General features: G+C 46.0%; 1 protein-coding gene across 1 annotated transcript in view; it reads left to right on the top strand.

The window, feature by feature from the left end:
- Positions 1-12,236, top strand: part of SAXO2 (stabilizer of axonemal microtubules 2) — a 113,984-nt gene that overhangs the window by 80,442 nt on the left and 21,306 nt on the right. The window contains exon 2 of the mRNA XM_069625003.1: positions 6,487-6,666. Coding sequence (XP_069481104.1) covers positions 6,487-6,666 — 180 coding nt within the window. The remainder of the gene's footprint in view (positions 1-6,486; positions 6,667-12,236) is intronic.

Below are 12,236 nucleotides of genomic sequence, written 5' to 3'. Positions count from 1 at the left end.
GAAACATCTATAGATCAATGAACAAACAATTACTTGTTATCTGTGGCATTGATGTATTAAACTAACCAAAAAAGCACTGACCTTGGGAGGCGTGCTCTGTCTGTTTACCGAGGAGAAAAATGCTTCTCGAGCAAGGCCTGAAAATTAAATTGTTGACCAGGATTTAGTATCAACAAAATTCCCTGTTTATAAATGTATCTATTAGTCAGTTAAAACTACAATAAAAGAAACCTATTGTGGGGGTCTAAGCTGAGGTGATCTGTCTCTGTGTGCATTTATCTTTGTTATGTGACAGGCAACCACATGTTGTCCCCCACAACCCAGAGCCCAACATAACAGCTTAATGTCCTAAACTTTGAGACATGACTCTTCTTCAATCTATTTTAGCAGGATGAGGTTTGGGGTGGGGCTGCACTTCCCTCAAGATTGGGGCTCAATGCATCTATGATTTTCAGAGCTCTATGTGTGCATTTTTCAATTAACCCTGTCCCCCCAATGGTCAACCCGTGAATGAAGCGTCCACAAAGCCCTTTGCAAGAAGGAGTTTGTGGGGAGGGGTGGAACACTCCTTGGCTCTCTCACTTCTGAAACTTCATGTCCAACACTTATTTTCTTAAACAGTGTTGCACCAGATAAGGGTCCTGGTCGGGTTTGCGTCCCCTCCTAACCATTCCCATCACACTTTAATGCATTCAAGGTGAGCAGAGCCCACTCGGTGGCGTAGAACAAAATTTGGGCACCCGCCCACAAGCCATGCTGAGCTGATGGGCCCCCCCATCCCAAGCACTTTACCAAAGCACAGGGCATGCCACACCCCGGGCCGGCCCACACCACCACATGTGCGCACTGTCCTTGATTATTATACTGCTGCAGCAGCATGCACTACACCAAGTGAAAGAAGTAAATATGTTTTTTAATCAAAGCTTAAATATTTTACTTAGCATAGAAAGAAGGGGGCAGTGCCAGGTCCCAAAATATACCAGCCACTAATGGTGGCTGGTGAATTTTTCTTATTGGAGGGTGTAAATATTTGCCACAAATATGCAAATGCATAGCGAGCATAGCGAAGGGGCCTGAACTAATGAAAAAAGGTTTGAGGGGGATTCTTTCCCCTCGCATGAGAACATTTTTTAAATAATGGGCTAAAGTGGTGCATTACAGAGCACACCTTCTGTGAAAATTTGGGTAGAAGGCCAGACAGTTTGCAATCAGTTTTGTAAGCAGTAAGGTAACTCATGAACAAAAAGTATAATAGATGCAAGTCACCAAAAGTGCACAAGTGCATTTCTCAATGCATTGCCGTGCCGGTCCCTTCAATATATGCCACTATAACAAATATTTTGATGTTTGCTTTGCCCATACATTTCCATGCTGGCTCCACCAACATATGCTAGTATTCCCATATAAGATCATACTCATGTTTACTTTGAGATGTTTTTTATAGTGTCATTACTGGCACTAGATACGAAGCTGGCTCTGCCAATATATGCCTGTACTCTGATGTAAGAAAATACGCTGGTTGGTTTGGCTATTAAAAGTAACATGTCACAATAAAAGAACATGTTAAAACTGATTCCAATATACGCCAGTCTACACCCATAACAACACTTACCATCCGTGCTTCATCATAGATGCTCAGTTAATAAAAGGTCATGCTACATTAAGAAATACACAGGCCGCTACACCAAAACATCAGTCTAGCAAGGTAATACTACGTATCATGGCCCTCGCAGGACAGGCCGCTGTGTTGAGCGACGCAGGTTTCCAGGAGACTCTGCCCGACTACATGTAGCACCCAACACTACGTCCACACTTACAAGCCTTTAAGAACCGAGGTTTGGACCCTCTGTGGCAAAGCCTTTGCAGTACAAAGCGGCAGTGTTGAGCGACGCAGGTGTTTGGTGGCATTGGGGCAGCGGCGTAGACTGGGAGCATGGACAACATCATCCTCCTTTTTGTGACCGCAAGGTAAGGAGGTGCAGAGAGAGAGATTAGCACTGCTACACTCCTTGCATCCCCCTGACCTTGCGCCCCTTTTCCCTCTTGCTCTTGTGTTGTTCCCCCTGCAACTTGTCCACGTTCCCTCACCTGCGTGTCCACCCTTCTTCCTTTGCCTTGCTCGCACTCTTGCAACATAGGCCCTGCTCCCCCTTCCTGTGTGCCACGCACATTCCCTCACACGTTAGGCCACGCGTGTTCCCTCGCACCTTAGGCCACATGCGTTCCCTCGCACCTTAGGCCACATGCGTTCCCTCGCACCTTAGGCCACACACGTTCCCTCGCACCTTAGGCCGCGTACATTTCCTCGCAACTTAGGCTACATGCATTCCCTCACACTTTGGCCACGTGCATCCCCACACAACTTGGCCCTGCTCCCCTGACTAAGCACATCTTTCTCCATGCTGCTCCCCCATTACCCTGTCCCCACTCTCCTGGCCTAGCATATCCCTCCCTGCGTTGCTCCCCATGCAACCTCTCCCGCTCCGCCTGCCTTGCGCATCTTTATCATCGCTGCTTCACTCGCAACCCAGACCCGGTTCCCTACTCTCCTTCCTCGTCAGACTTCCCTGAGCCACCTCCAGTACATTGTTCCCTACCTGTTCTCTCGCATCTTCTGCTCTTGCGTATTGTGACCACTGTATTGTCATTCCATTGTGGTTATTCCCCGGACTTTCCTTTATTTGTATTCTCTACTGTATTGTCATTCCACTGCATTGCCTGCATTCCTTTTCCTCCAGGTTCCTGACCACCACGTTGTGTATTTTGCTTCGTTGTATTTTGTTTACTGTCATTACACTGCATTGCCTGCATTCCTTTTTCCTCCCGGTTTCCTGGATCACAAGTGTTGTGGATTTTGTTTTGTTGGGTTACTACTGTTATGCCACATGTTATTCCACGTGTGCTGCATCACTTGCATTCTTCTTTCCCCTTTAGGGCTCTTAGGACCACCAGCTTTTTCTGTACTGTACTTGCGTTCTCACGCTAGGACCTCACAGGGTTCCAGTGTTCTTGGTCTTTGTTGTACCACCTGCTCCCCATCTTTATGTGTGTCCCCCCCATTGTCTAATCCTCCTGTTTGCCCCTATCATGTGACCCCCCTATCTGCTTGTGCGCCACCCCTACTCTATGCCCTGCACTCTCTATGGTGCTCTCTGTCTCCCCTATTGTCTCTTACTGCTTTTCTATTGACTATCCTATCCCTCTCACTAATTCTGGTAGGAAGAAGCTCATAAGGGACACCCTAGTCTCCAACCCAGGCCTCCGTATCACTGATACCTACACCAGCACTTCCTCCAGGCCCTAACCAACATCCTCTTTGCCGTTCCCTCTCCAGGCCTATGACCCCCCTCACATGGTCTCTGTTCTCTCTCCTTTTTCCTCCTCTCCCATTTATAGTTGCACCCGGTGGGAGGCCCTCCTGGCCCCCTTCCACCCCTCCAAGACCATTAGTAATGTCTACTTAAATGGTACCGCCTTGGTCCAGAGCCCTCAGGCCAACCTCCTCCTTTTTGATGGACGCTTCCTGCGTCTTATCAACTTCCTTTCTTCTCCTGCTACTCCTATCTACCCCTCTCTGGCTGCTCTGCCGCCTCTTTCCGCCACCACCTCGGTGCCCCCCTATGTTACTTCTCCGGGCATTCTGCCTTCTCCTCCTTCTGCTTCTTTGACTGCTCTGCTTTCTCCTCCTTCCACCATCCTCTCGAGGACTCTCTTCTTCTTTCTGACTACCCTACCATCTCTCCCTCCCTCCTCTGCCCATTCTCGGGTACTTCTAACACTTCTGCAGGGTGTATCTCATGCCTTTACCCCTCCACAGAAGTCTTGCAAAGGTGGAAATCTGTTCCATGTCGCTACTCTTAACTCGTGCTCCACTGTCAAACACTTCTCGGACATCTGCCGTCTCCTGGAAGAGCTTGATTTGAATGTACTTGGTCTCACCAAGATTTGACTCATGGCCAGCTCTGTCACAAGTTTTGGCACTCTCCTTCCTGATGGCTACAAGATCCTCTCCAAACCCAGAAACAACCGTCCAGGCGGGGGTGTAGCCCTGATTTTCCCAGAGTGGATCCCTGCTTCTGTCATTTCTACTGGCCTACTCCTCCTTTGAATGCCTGGTCTGCAGCCTCTCTATATCTCCTGGCTTCTCTCTCACTGTGGCCACCATCTTCAGGCTGCCTGGCAAGGTTGCCCTCTTCCTCTCAAAGTGGGCTGCCCTCTCCTCCTCTCTTCTTGCGCCCCCTCTCAACTTCTCTCTATCTCTCTCTATCTCTCTCACCGCTCCTCTCTCTCACCGCTCCTCCCTCTTGGACTGACCACTTTCTTCTTTCCTCTCACCTTTTGCTCTCTTCCCCACAGGTTAAGCCGACCCCAGAACTGCAACCCACCTTCTCGGTCATCCGGCCCATGAAGCGTGTGTCAGTGGAGGTTTTTGGTGCTACTTTCTCTCCTCCTCCTACATCTTTGGCTGACCCACATTCTGACACAGCCCTTTCCAACCTTCATCTCTCTGTATCTAACCCTCTTGATATCCTTGCCCTTGTCATAAGGATCTGTTTGACGCCTGCATCCAAGTGCAACTCTTGGTACGATTCCGATCTCGCCAACCTTAAGCGCAAGTGTAGGGTGGCTGAGAGGAAGTGGAGGGCATCTAGCGCTTGACAAACTGAACAGCCGCCTTCTCCAAAGGCAATGCCTACTCTCTGCCCTCTCGAAGAAGAGAGCCTACATCCAAACCCGTGTCTCGGCAGCCTCTAACAACTCGGCCGAAATTTTCAAAATCTGCAAGGAGCTGGCCAATCCTGCTACAGTCTCTACCTCGCCTGTTCCCTCCTAGCATAGCTTAGGCATCTCATTACACCACTAAAACATCTGACATCCTGTCCACTTCCTCTACTGCCTCTTTCTCTCACTCTACCACTCTAGGCCCCCCTTTGGCCGTTTCTCCTTTGCCTTTCTCCTCCTTTCCCCTGTTCACTCCCAATGATGTTTCTAGACAAGTCTGAGCTATGAAAGTCTCATCAAAGCAGGTTCTCCTCTGCTCTCCTAGAACCATCAAGGACCTTATTGACACCCTTGCTTCAGCCATGGCAGATTTCTGCAATCCCTCTTTTGCCACTGGAATCTTCCCCTCCCCTCTCAAGCACCCACGTGTACATCCCCGTCTTAAGAAGTCCTCTGCCGATCCTACCTCTCTGGCAAGCTATGGCCTGATCTCCAGCATTTCTTTCTTGGGCAAACTCCTGGAAATGCTGGCCCTCTCCCAGCTTAATCTGGTGTTGTGCGGCCATAGGGGCTGCGGGGTTTGGGGGGCTGCTACTCCAGAAGCTTCAGTAAAAAAAACGTTTTTTTTACATGGGTAGCAAGGGAGAGCACAGGGGACACAGCTGTGACCCCCAAATGATATCCCTGCCCCTCTGGAGTTTACCTGCCACACAAGAGGAATCTAAATGTCTTAAGTGCTTTATGAATGAGAAATGTGTGTTGCATCATCAACATGTGCCTTTTTGGTCACTTGAGGGAGATTTTATAGCAAAGCGCGAGAGAGAGCAGACATCTCTTGGCCATTCCACAGAAACAATATAAAATACCACGTTGCATATTACTTAAAAGAATCCGAATTTCGATTATACAGGTTTGGCAGCAGACACTGTGCAGAGTGCATGACGGCTCTATGCATCTCCGTCCACCTCAAGGCACTCGAGAGTAATACTCATGTACATGGGATGGCAGAACAAAACAACCACTCATTGTGGCACAGGCGGCGCACAGAGGTAAGGGATGGGCTCCAGGGGCAGTCGCCTCCAGGATTTCCTTTCACATTCAAAGGCACCCATAGAGCCAACCACAAAATAGTGAAACATAATTGATGAGTGCGCCAAAAAGCACTTTATTCCCCCAATCTGGCACCAGAAAACTCTAGGCGCCCAAATGACCCATGTCCGGGGCGATTGCTTCACCCATGACCTTACCACGCGGACAGTGAGTTTCTATGTTTCCCTGCTACAATTGGTTAGAATTCATCCAAGTAAGAGATGCACAGCATACCAAAGAGTTTTAGCTATTGCAACTTCAGGAAGAACAGGTCAACCATGGATTTCCTTTTTTGAGGGTGGAGTTGTTGGAACCTACCATCAAATCTCTTATTTGAGGGTGCATCTGTTAGAACCCCATCAGTGAGCGTAGCTAGGCATGCCAGGATGAGTTCGTGTGCACTGGTAACATATTCTAAAGCTTTGTACTGTCATTTTGTGGATGTCAAACAGGAAATTCAAGAGTTGGTACTTTATGGAGAATCATCAATATACCCACATAAAAATAATGGGACAATGGTCAAGAGCATGAAGTTAGAAACAACAACACATAGAGAATCTGTTCTATTTGTGAAAATTACCAAAATGATTATGCTTCAAGGCATAAAAGAATGTAACTATCAAATAAAGTTTGTCTGTGACAATTTTGTGATTTCGTGTTTTTTTTTTCTCACAGGCGCCATCACTGCCCACACAACCCTACACAGATTTTTGACAAAGGAGGACAAGCGTGCCGCTTAAGTGAATATGTTGAGAAGTATCCCTTATATGGAAATATCCAGCCGGCACAAAGCCTGAAACCCAAGCAGGAGTACCAGAGGGACCATGGAAAAATGGAAGGAATGACAACATTTAAGTAAATATGCCTAAAGCCAGTGGAGCGGAACCTATAACACGTGTAACACTTCCTGCAATAGCCATATATAAATTACACGAACGACTCCAGTATCTATATAACAAACTGTACATAACTGCTTTTGATAATGTTCTCCATTTGAGTTATGTAGTGTCCTGGAAGCCGGAAGTACTCTGTAGATGGGTGTAGTAAATCGATAAGTCTGGTTTTGCATGCTGCACTCCGGTCCACTGGAACTCCATCCCAGTGGATATCCGGTCTGCTTCAAGTCTCGTTCAGTTTAGGAAAGAACTGAAGGCCTGGCTCTTCCAACAACACCTTGGCATAACCTAGATTCCTGCTACCTTGTGTTTACCCCCATCTTTACATTCTGCTGTGATAGTTCCTACTAATATTTACTTAATGACTTGTTCAATTCTGACTACCGATGTATGGCTCTATGACCTGTAAGGTGCTCCATTGCTCCTGAGCTAGGTTTGTGCTATGAAAATATGTTATGCTAATAATAAGCAGATACAACTAAGATTAACCATATACACTAGTAGGACTCAAAGGCTCGCACCACCCTGGCTGCCCAATTCCAGCTGCCCATTGTGTGACCTTAAGGTAACAGCAATCTATTAGTGACGTCACACCAGCAAGGTGGCCCACATTTGTATTTATTTATTTATTTTATTTACATAGTAGCACATCATCACCTAACAGTGACAGACTACAATGTATTTCTTACACTTTTTTGGGGGGAAACATATTAACACATAGTTAACATTATTTATTCAACTTCTTATTAAAAAATAACTCATATTACAAAAATGTATAGCAACTGATTTATATAAACAAACCACCACTTTGCGTGACTTTTCACCTTTGTGACTCAATGTAAAACGTACATATCAGTGACATTAGCCAATGCTAATTACTGTCTAGGCACTGGAAGCGTATCAGATGCTTACTCTTTACAGCACTGTTTTATTGCAAGTCCTTTTAGCTCAACATGCCATGTTTCTGTCTTAAATACTGTTTGGTGCAAGACTTTCCTCAGGAGCATTAATTATATTCACGCTTCTTGGTTCTGTTTATATAATTTTCACATGGACTCTTGTTGTCCTTTCAAATATTCCCCTTCTTTGTTCACTAGTGTCTGCAAGAAATACACAACAATTTCAGCTCATTAGGGTCTAATGATTGATATTTGACCCGAACTCCCCTTTTGTACATATATCAAGTATTCCTGTACCTTGTGAGGTTATGTGGGGATTCTTTATTTCTTCAGAGTCTTAATTGGCCGATTCCGTGTTATTATTACACACTTCCAGGGTGCAATAAGTGTCCTCCCTTAGAGCTACATTTAAATGTGTTTTCGTTTTTGGGCTCCTCATATTTACCTAGTCTGGTGGTTTAAGCATTCTTTATGAGCTGGTATTTCGAGTTCAGGTATAGTTCTATTTTAGCTGAGGTTCCTTACCCTTATTAAGGATTATGGCAGTCTCCCAAATCAGGCAATTCCTTAGCACAGAGGTCTTCAAACATTGGGGCGCGCCACCCCAGGAGGGCGTGGCCGCATCCCAGGGGGGTGGGGGGGGGGCACCAGAGCACAGCATGAAATGTAAAAAAAAAAATTATACATATTTTTTTTTTTTTTTTTTTTAGATTGGAGTAAATGGGAAGGGGCAGCTCACATGATCAGACTGGGCCATAAAACGGTCTTAGGCACCAATGAAAAAATGGCCAACAGTTGCAAATGGATATTCAGTTTTTAGTCACAGACTGTTTGAATAGTACCCAAGGGGTTGTTTTTTGTTCAAATGGTGATATTTAAAGAATATTTATTCAGCAACAATGGTCAAAACTACTAGCTGCATAGTGCAGTAACTCCTCAAACTGGCCCACATTGGCCAGAAAAGTGGCCCATTTGTACTGGCCTACACTAGCATTTTGCATTTTTGGTACTCTGTTTGCCTTTGGCAGTTCATTTCCCCAGCCGCACATGATCACTGAGCATTGCAACGCTGGGGCGTTTTGCTTCGCCAGCCTTGCATAGCCTATTGGAAATGCTGGCTGGGGCACTGCATGTATGTATGTGCGAGAGGGTGCTCCTGCGCCTCCTCGCACATACGGGCAGAGCAACCTGGAGCAGGGCATTTTAGCAACCACGCGCAGGCCGCTGCAGAAGGTACCTTTATGGTGATTTATTTTTTATTTAAATGTGTATGGATGTGTGTATGGATGTGTTATGGGACTGTGGTGGGAGCAGGATGGGCGGCAGCACTGGGATAGTGGTGGGAGTAGGGTGCGGAGAGCCCAGGGTCTGTACTGGGAGTAGGGTGCAGTGACTGCACGCAAAGGTTCATAGCGATTTCTACATACTGTCCATCTGGCACTTTTGGGGGGGCCTGGCATGCCCAAACTTTGCTCAGGGGGGGGCCCAGGCCAAAAAAGTTTGAAGACCACTGCCTTAGCACTTCTGACGCCTTTCATTTTTTTCTCCATTGTTTAATATTATATGGTGATAGTCTGGCGTCCTTATCACTTATCTGAATAGAAGTGGGGAGAGGAAGATGTCTATGCTTTGAATCACTTTGTTTAACTCCATTCGAATATTATAATGTTTCCCTTGTTCGCGCTGTATCTTACCTCCCACGTAATTCTGCTATTCCTTCCTGGTCGCATTTGTACCTATGCAGCTTGTTGGTCTCTGCATAGTGAGCGGTCGGCCCCGGACGTAAAACCTTGCATGTTAACGCTCATCAGTTCTATTTATTTCCCAGTGGCCATCTTAAAAGGGAGTCTATTATTTGAAAATCAGATTCCCTCCTTAATTATGCCGTTTATTCCAGTACTCAATAATGGGTATTTTATATATCATATATGTAGATTTTCTTTTCTTTATTGTATTTAGGCTTATACCTATGCAGTATGTTTTATTAATATAGTACTAGCGCTGCTACATTGCTTAGTTTCTCATTTTGTTTACATTTTATTTTGCTATACCCAATCTATTTTTAAAATACTCAACGTCTTAAAAAAGTGTACTTATATGTGCCATAATTATTGCACCTCTTCTTACCAGACCGCAATTATTGCGTGCTGCATTTACCGATATTGATTGGTACTCGTTGATCGAATTCTTAGAGAGTAGTTATTCTTTCCTCTATTGTTATTCTTGTGATTGTCCTGCGTCGGTTGGTCATTTATTTTGTCATCATTCGATTTTAAACTTCATTGCGCTGTCCTTTCAATTCTCGTGTGACCTTTAGTTGTTATGCTTTCACTGGTTGGCACATGTAAAATCACTGCTGCTGCAGTTCCCCCTGTTGGTCCTCTGTCTTGTGTTGAGAGTCGTGAAGATATAGAAGACCTCCGTCCCCAAGTGCCGCACAGGGAGAATCACTAAATCACTCCCTGTGCAACCTTTGAGGCCACAGGTGGAGATAATCCGAAGCCGGAACCGAAGTACTAGGAACCCCAAGACAGCTGTGAAAAAAGGCAATGGTTAGATACCAAGCAGGCAGGATACTACATACAATAATCCGAAGACAATCAGAGTCTTACCGGGGATCTGATGAAAGGGATGGTGAACCTGAACGGGAGGATGGTTCCAGGACTCACGTAGGCAAAGGACCCACCCTGCGGGATAGATCTAGATGTTCATCGCCAGTCTCCACCTGGAGAGTGTATTGTAGATGGGCCCCAGGTAATCAGATGGCAGCCACCAACTGGAGAGTGAGATTACCCGTGCAGAGGTGCAATCAGGGAGGCCCAAAAGAGATCTGTTGCAGAAGAAGGTCTGAAGCCAGGAAGAGCCGTCCGAACCAAAGGGAAAAACAAAAACGTGATCCAGAGGAAGTCCGTAGTTCAGTCCGGGGTCAGGAGCCGTGATGTGCAGAAAAGCCGATGCAGCCAAATCCAAGCGTGATCCACAAGAAGTCCAGAAAACGAAAGCCAAGTCCAAGGAAGCCAGGTAAGCAATAAAGGTAAGAAAGCCAAACAGAGTTATCCTGGTAAACCAGCTGTGAAGCGTAGGATACCGGCACTGCACTGCTTAAATATCGTCCACTTCCTGGTCACATGATGTTAAACGGAGTCACGTGACCGCGAACCCGGGGCACGTGACCGTTTCCTCGGGTCACGTGATCGGGCCACAACGGTACAAGCGAGTGTGTTACTGCTCGTGCGGTGGCCTAATCTCCATGGCAACTGCCAATGGAGAAACGGCAGCAATCGTGACTGTAGGGTGTATGGCGTTTGTTTGGCTAGCGCGCGAGCCAAACTGGGTTGCCTGCGTGAGCCCCGGGAGACAGGTGAATGGGAGGGGTAGGTCACTGGACCGGGTGTCGGGACATGGCCGTAGGAACTACCCGAAGACATGACATCCTCCTGTGGGTGTTCATGTACATCTTTCATGACATTATTTCAGTGTTGGGCTTAATAGTCCTTTTTATTATGTTCAGTGCCATTCTATGGCTTCATTCAAACCCTGCGTGTCACTTTTAGTTAAGTAGATAAGTTCCTGTTTTCTTTTTAAAGATTTGCTTTCTGTGTCAATTTAGTAGCACAAAACATGTTAACACAGGGAAAGGGAAGGCTAAGATGCAACCCACAAGTCGCAACATCACAATGTCTGAGGCCGGCACCAGCGCTCACTTTGATCGATTGTGAGAAATGTCTGCTTACAAAAGAGGAGTTTTGATTCGAGGTTTATGGTCAAGGTGAAAAGGGGCAGTAAGCAAAGAGCACAAGATAGCTGAGAGCTAAGGTTAACGGCCAGGCATATATGGCATCATGCCCTTTCTGAATTAGCCACATTGCATTTAGAAAACACCATAACCTATCACTTTTTAGAGATGACCTTCTGTCTACCCTTAGTCACACCTTGCTCCAATTTGGTTTACAGTCTATGCCCTGCACCATGTATTGGCACAATATGGATCTATCTAAAAACGAATTTCTTTCCCAACTAGTTGAAAATCTCAACTTGCAGGATGCAAAAAGACAAGCAATGTCCTCATACAAGTGCCTACGTCCGCCCATTCCACTTCCTTATCACCCCAAGCTGCGTGTGGCTCCGGCAATTAACTATTCTATGAGTAATGCAGAGACTTGCGTGCTCACATTTTTATACTATCTAAGATGATGAAATTATTTACAGACCACCAAGCATGTTCCTTATCTGACAACAAATTGGAATCCAGACCCCATTCAGCTTGTTATGTAAACTTCTTTAGATACAGCCATTCTCCTTGGACAGTTCTCATTTGTCTGAATGCTTGTTTTTCTTGGTATGGGTTTAGCTTCATGCTGCTAATGGACGAAACTGTGTTCTGAAAAGGATACGTGGCCAACACTAATATCATTATATACGTTTGCAGTGATATGGCCAGAAGCTACTGCTGAAACTCAGAGGTTCTGCTCTGAGTGAATGATTTAGTCAAAGGAAGCCTAAATTCACTTGTCTGGTAATGGTGGCCAACAGAGAAAAGGCTTAATGCCCTATGTGCAAGCTTCCACAACACACTCGCCATGGGTAGAGATCTGGAAACTCTGACTCACTCATTGGTAGTGTAGCATAA

The sequence above is a fragment of the Ambystoma mexicanum genome, chromosome 11 (genome assembly GCF_040938575.1).
Source record: "Ambystoma mexicanum isolate Mex_15411 chromosome 11, UKY_AmexF1_1, whole genome shotgun sequence".
Classification (NCBI taxonomy): Eukaryota; Metazoa; Chordata; class Amphibia; order Caudata; family Ambystomatidae; genus Ambystoma; species Ambystoma mexicanum.
The sequence above is the reverse complement of the archived record's forward strand: the minus strand, read 5'-3'. Positions and strand labels throughout refer to the sequence as shown.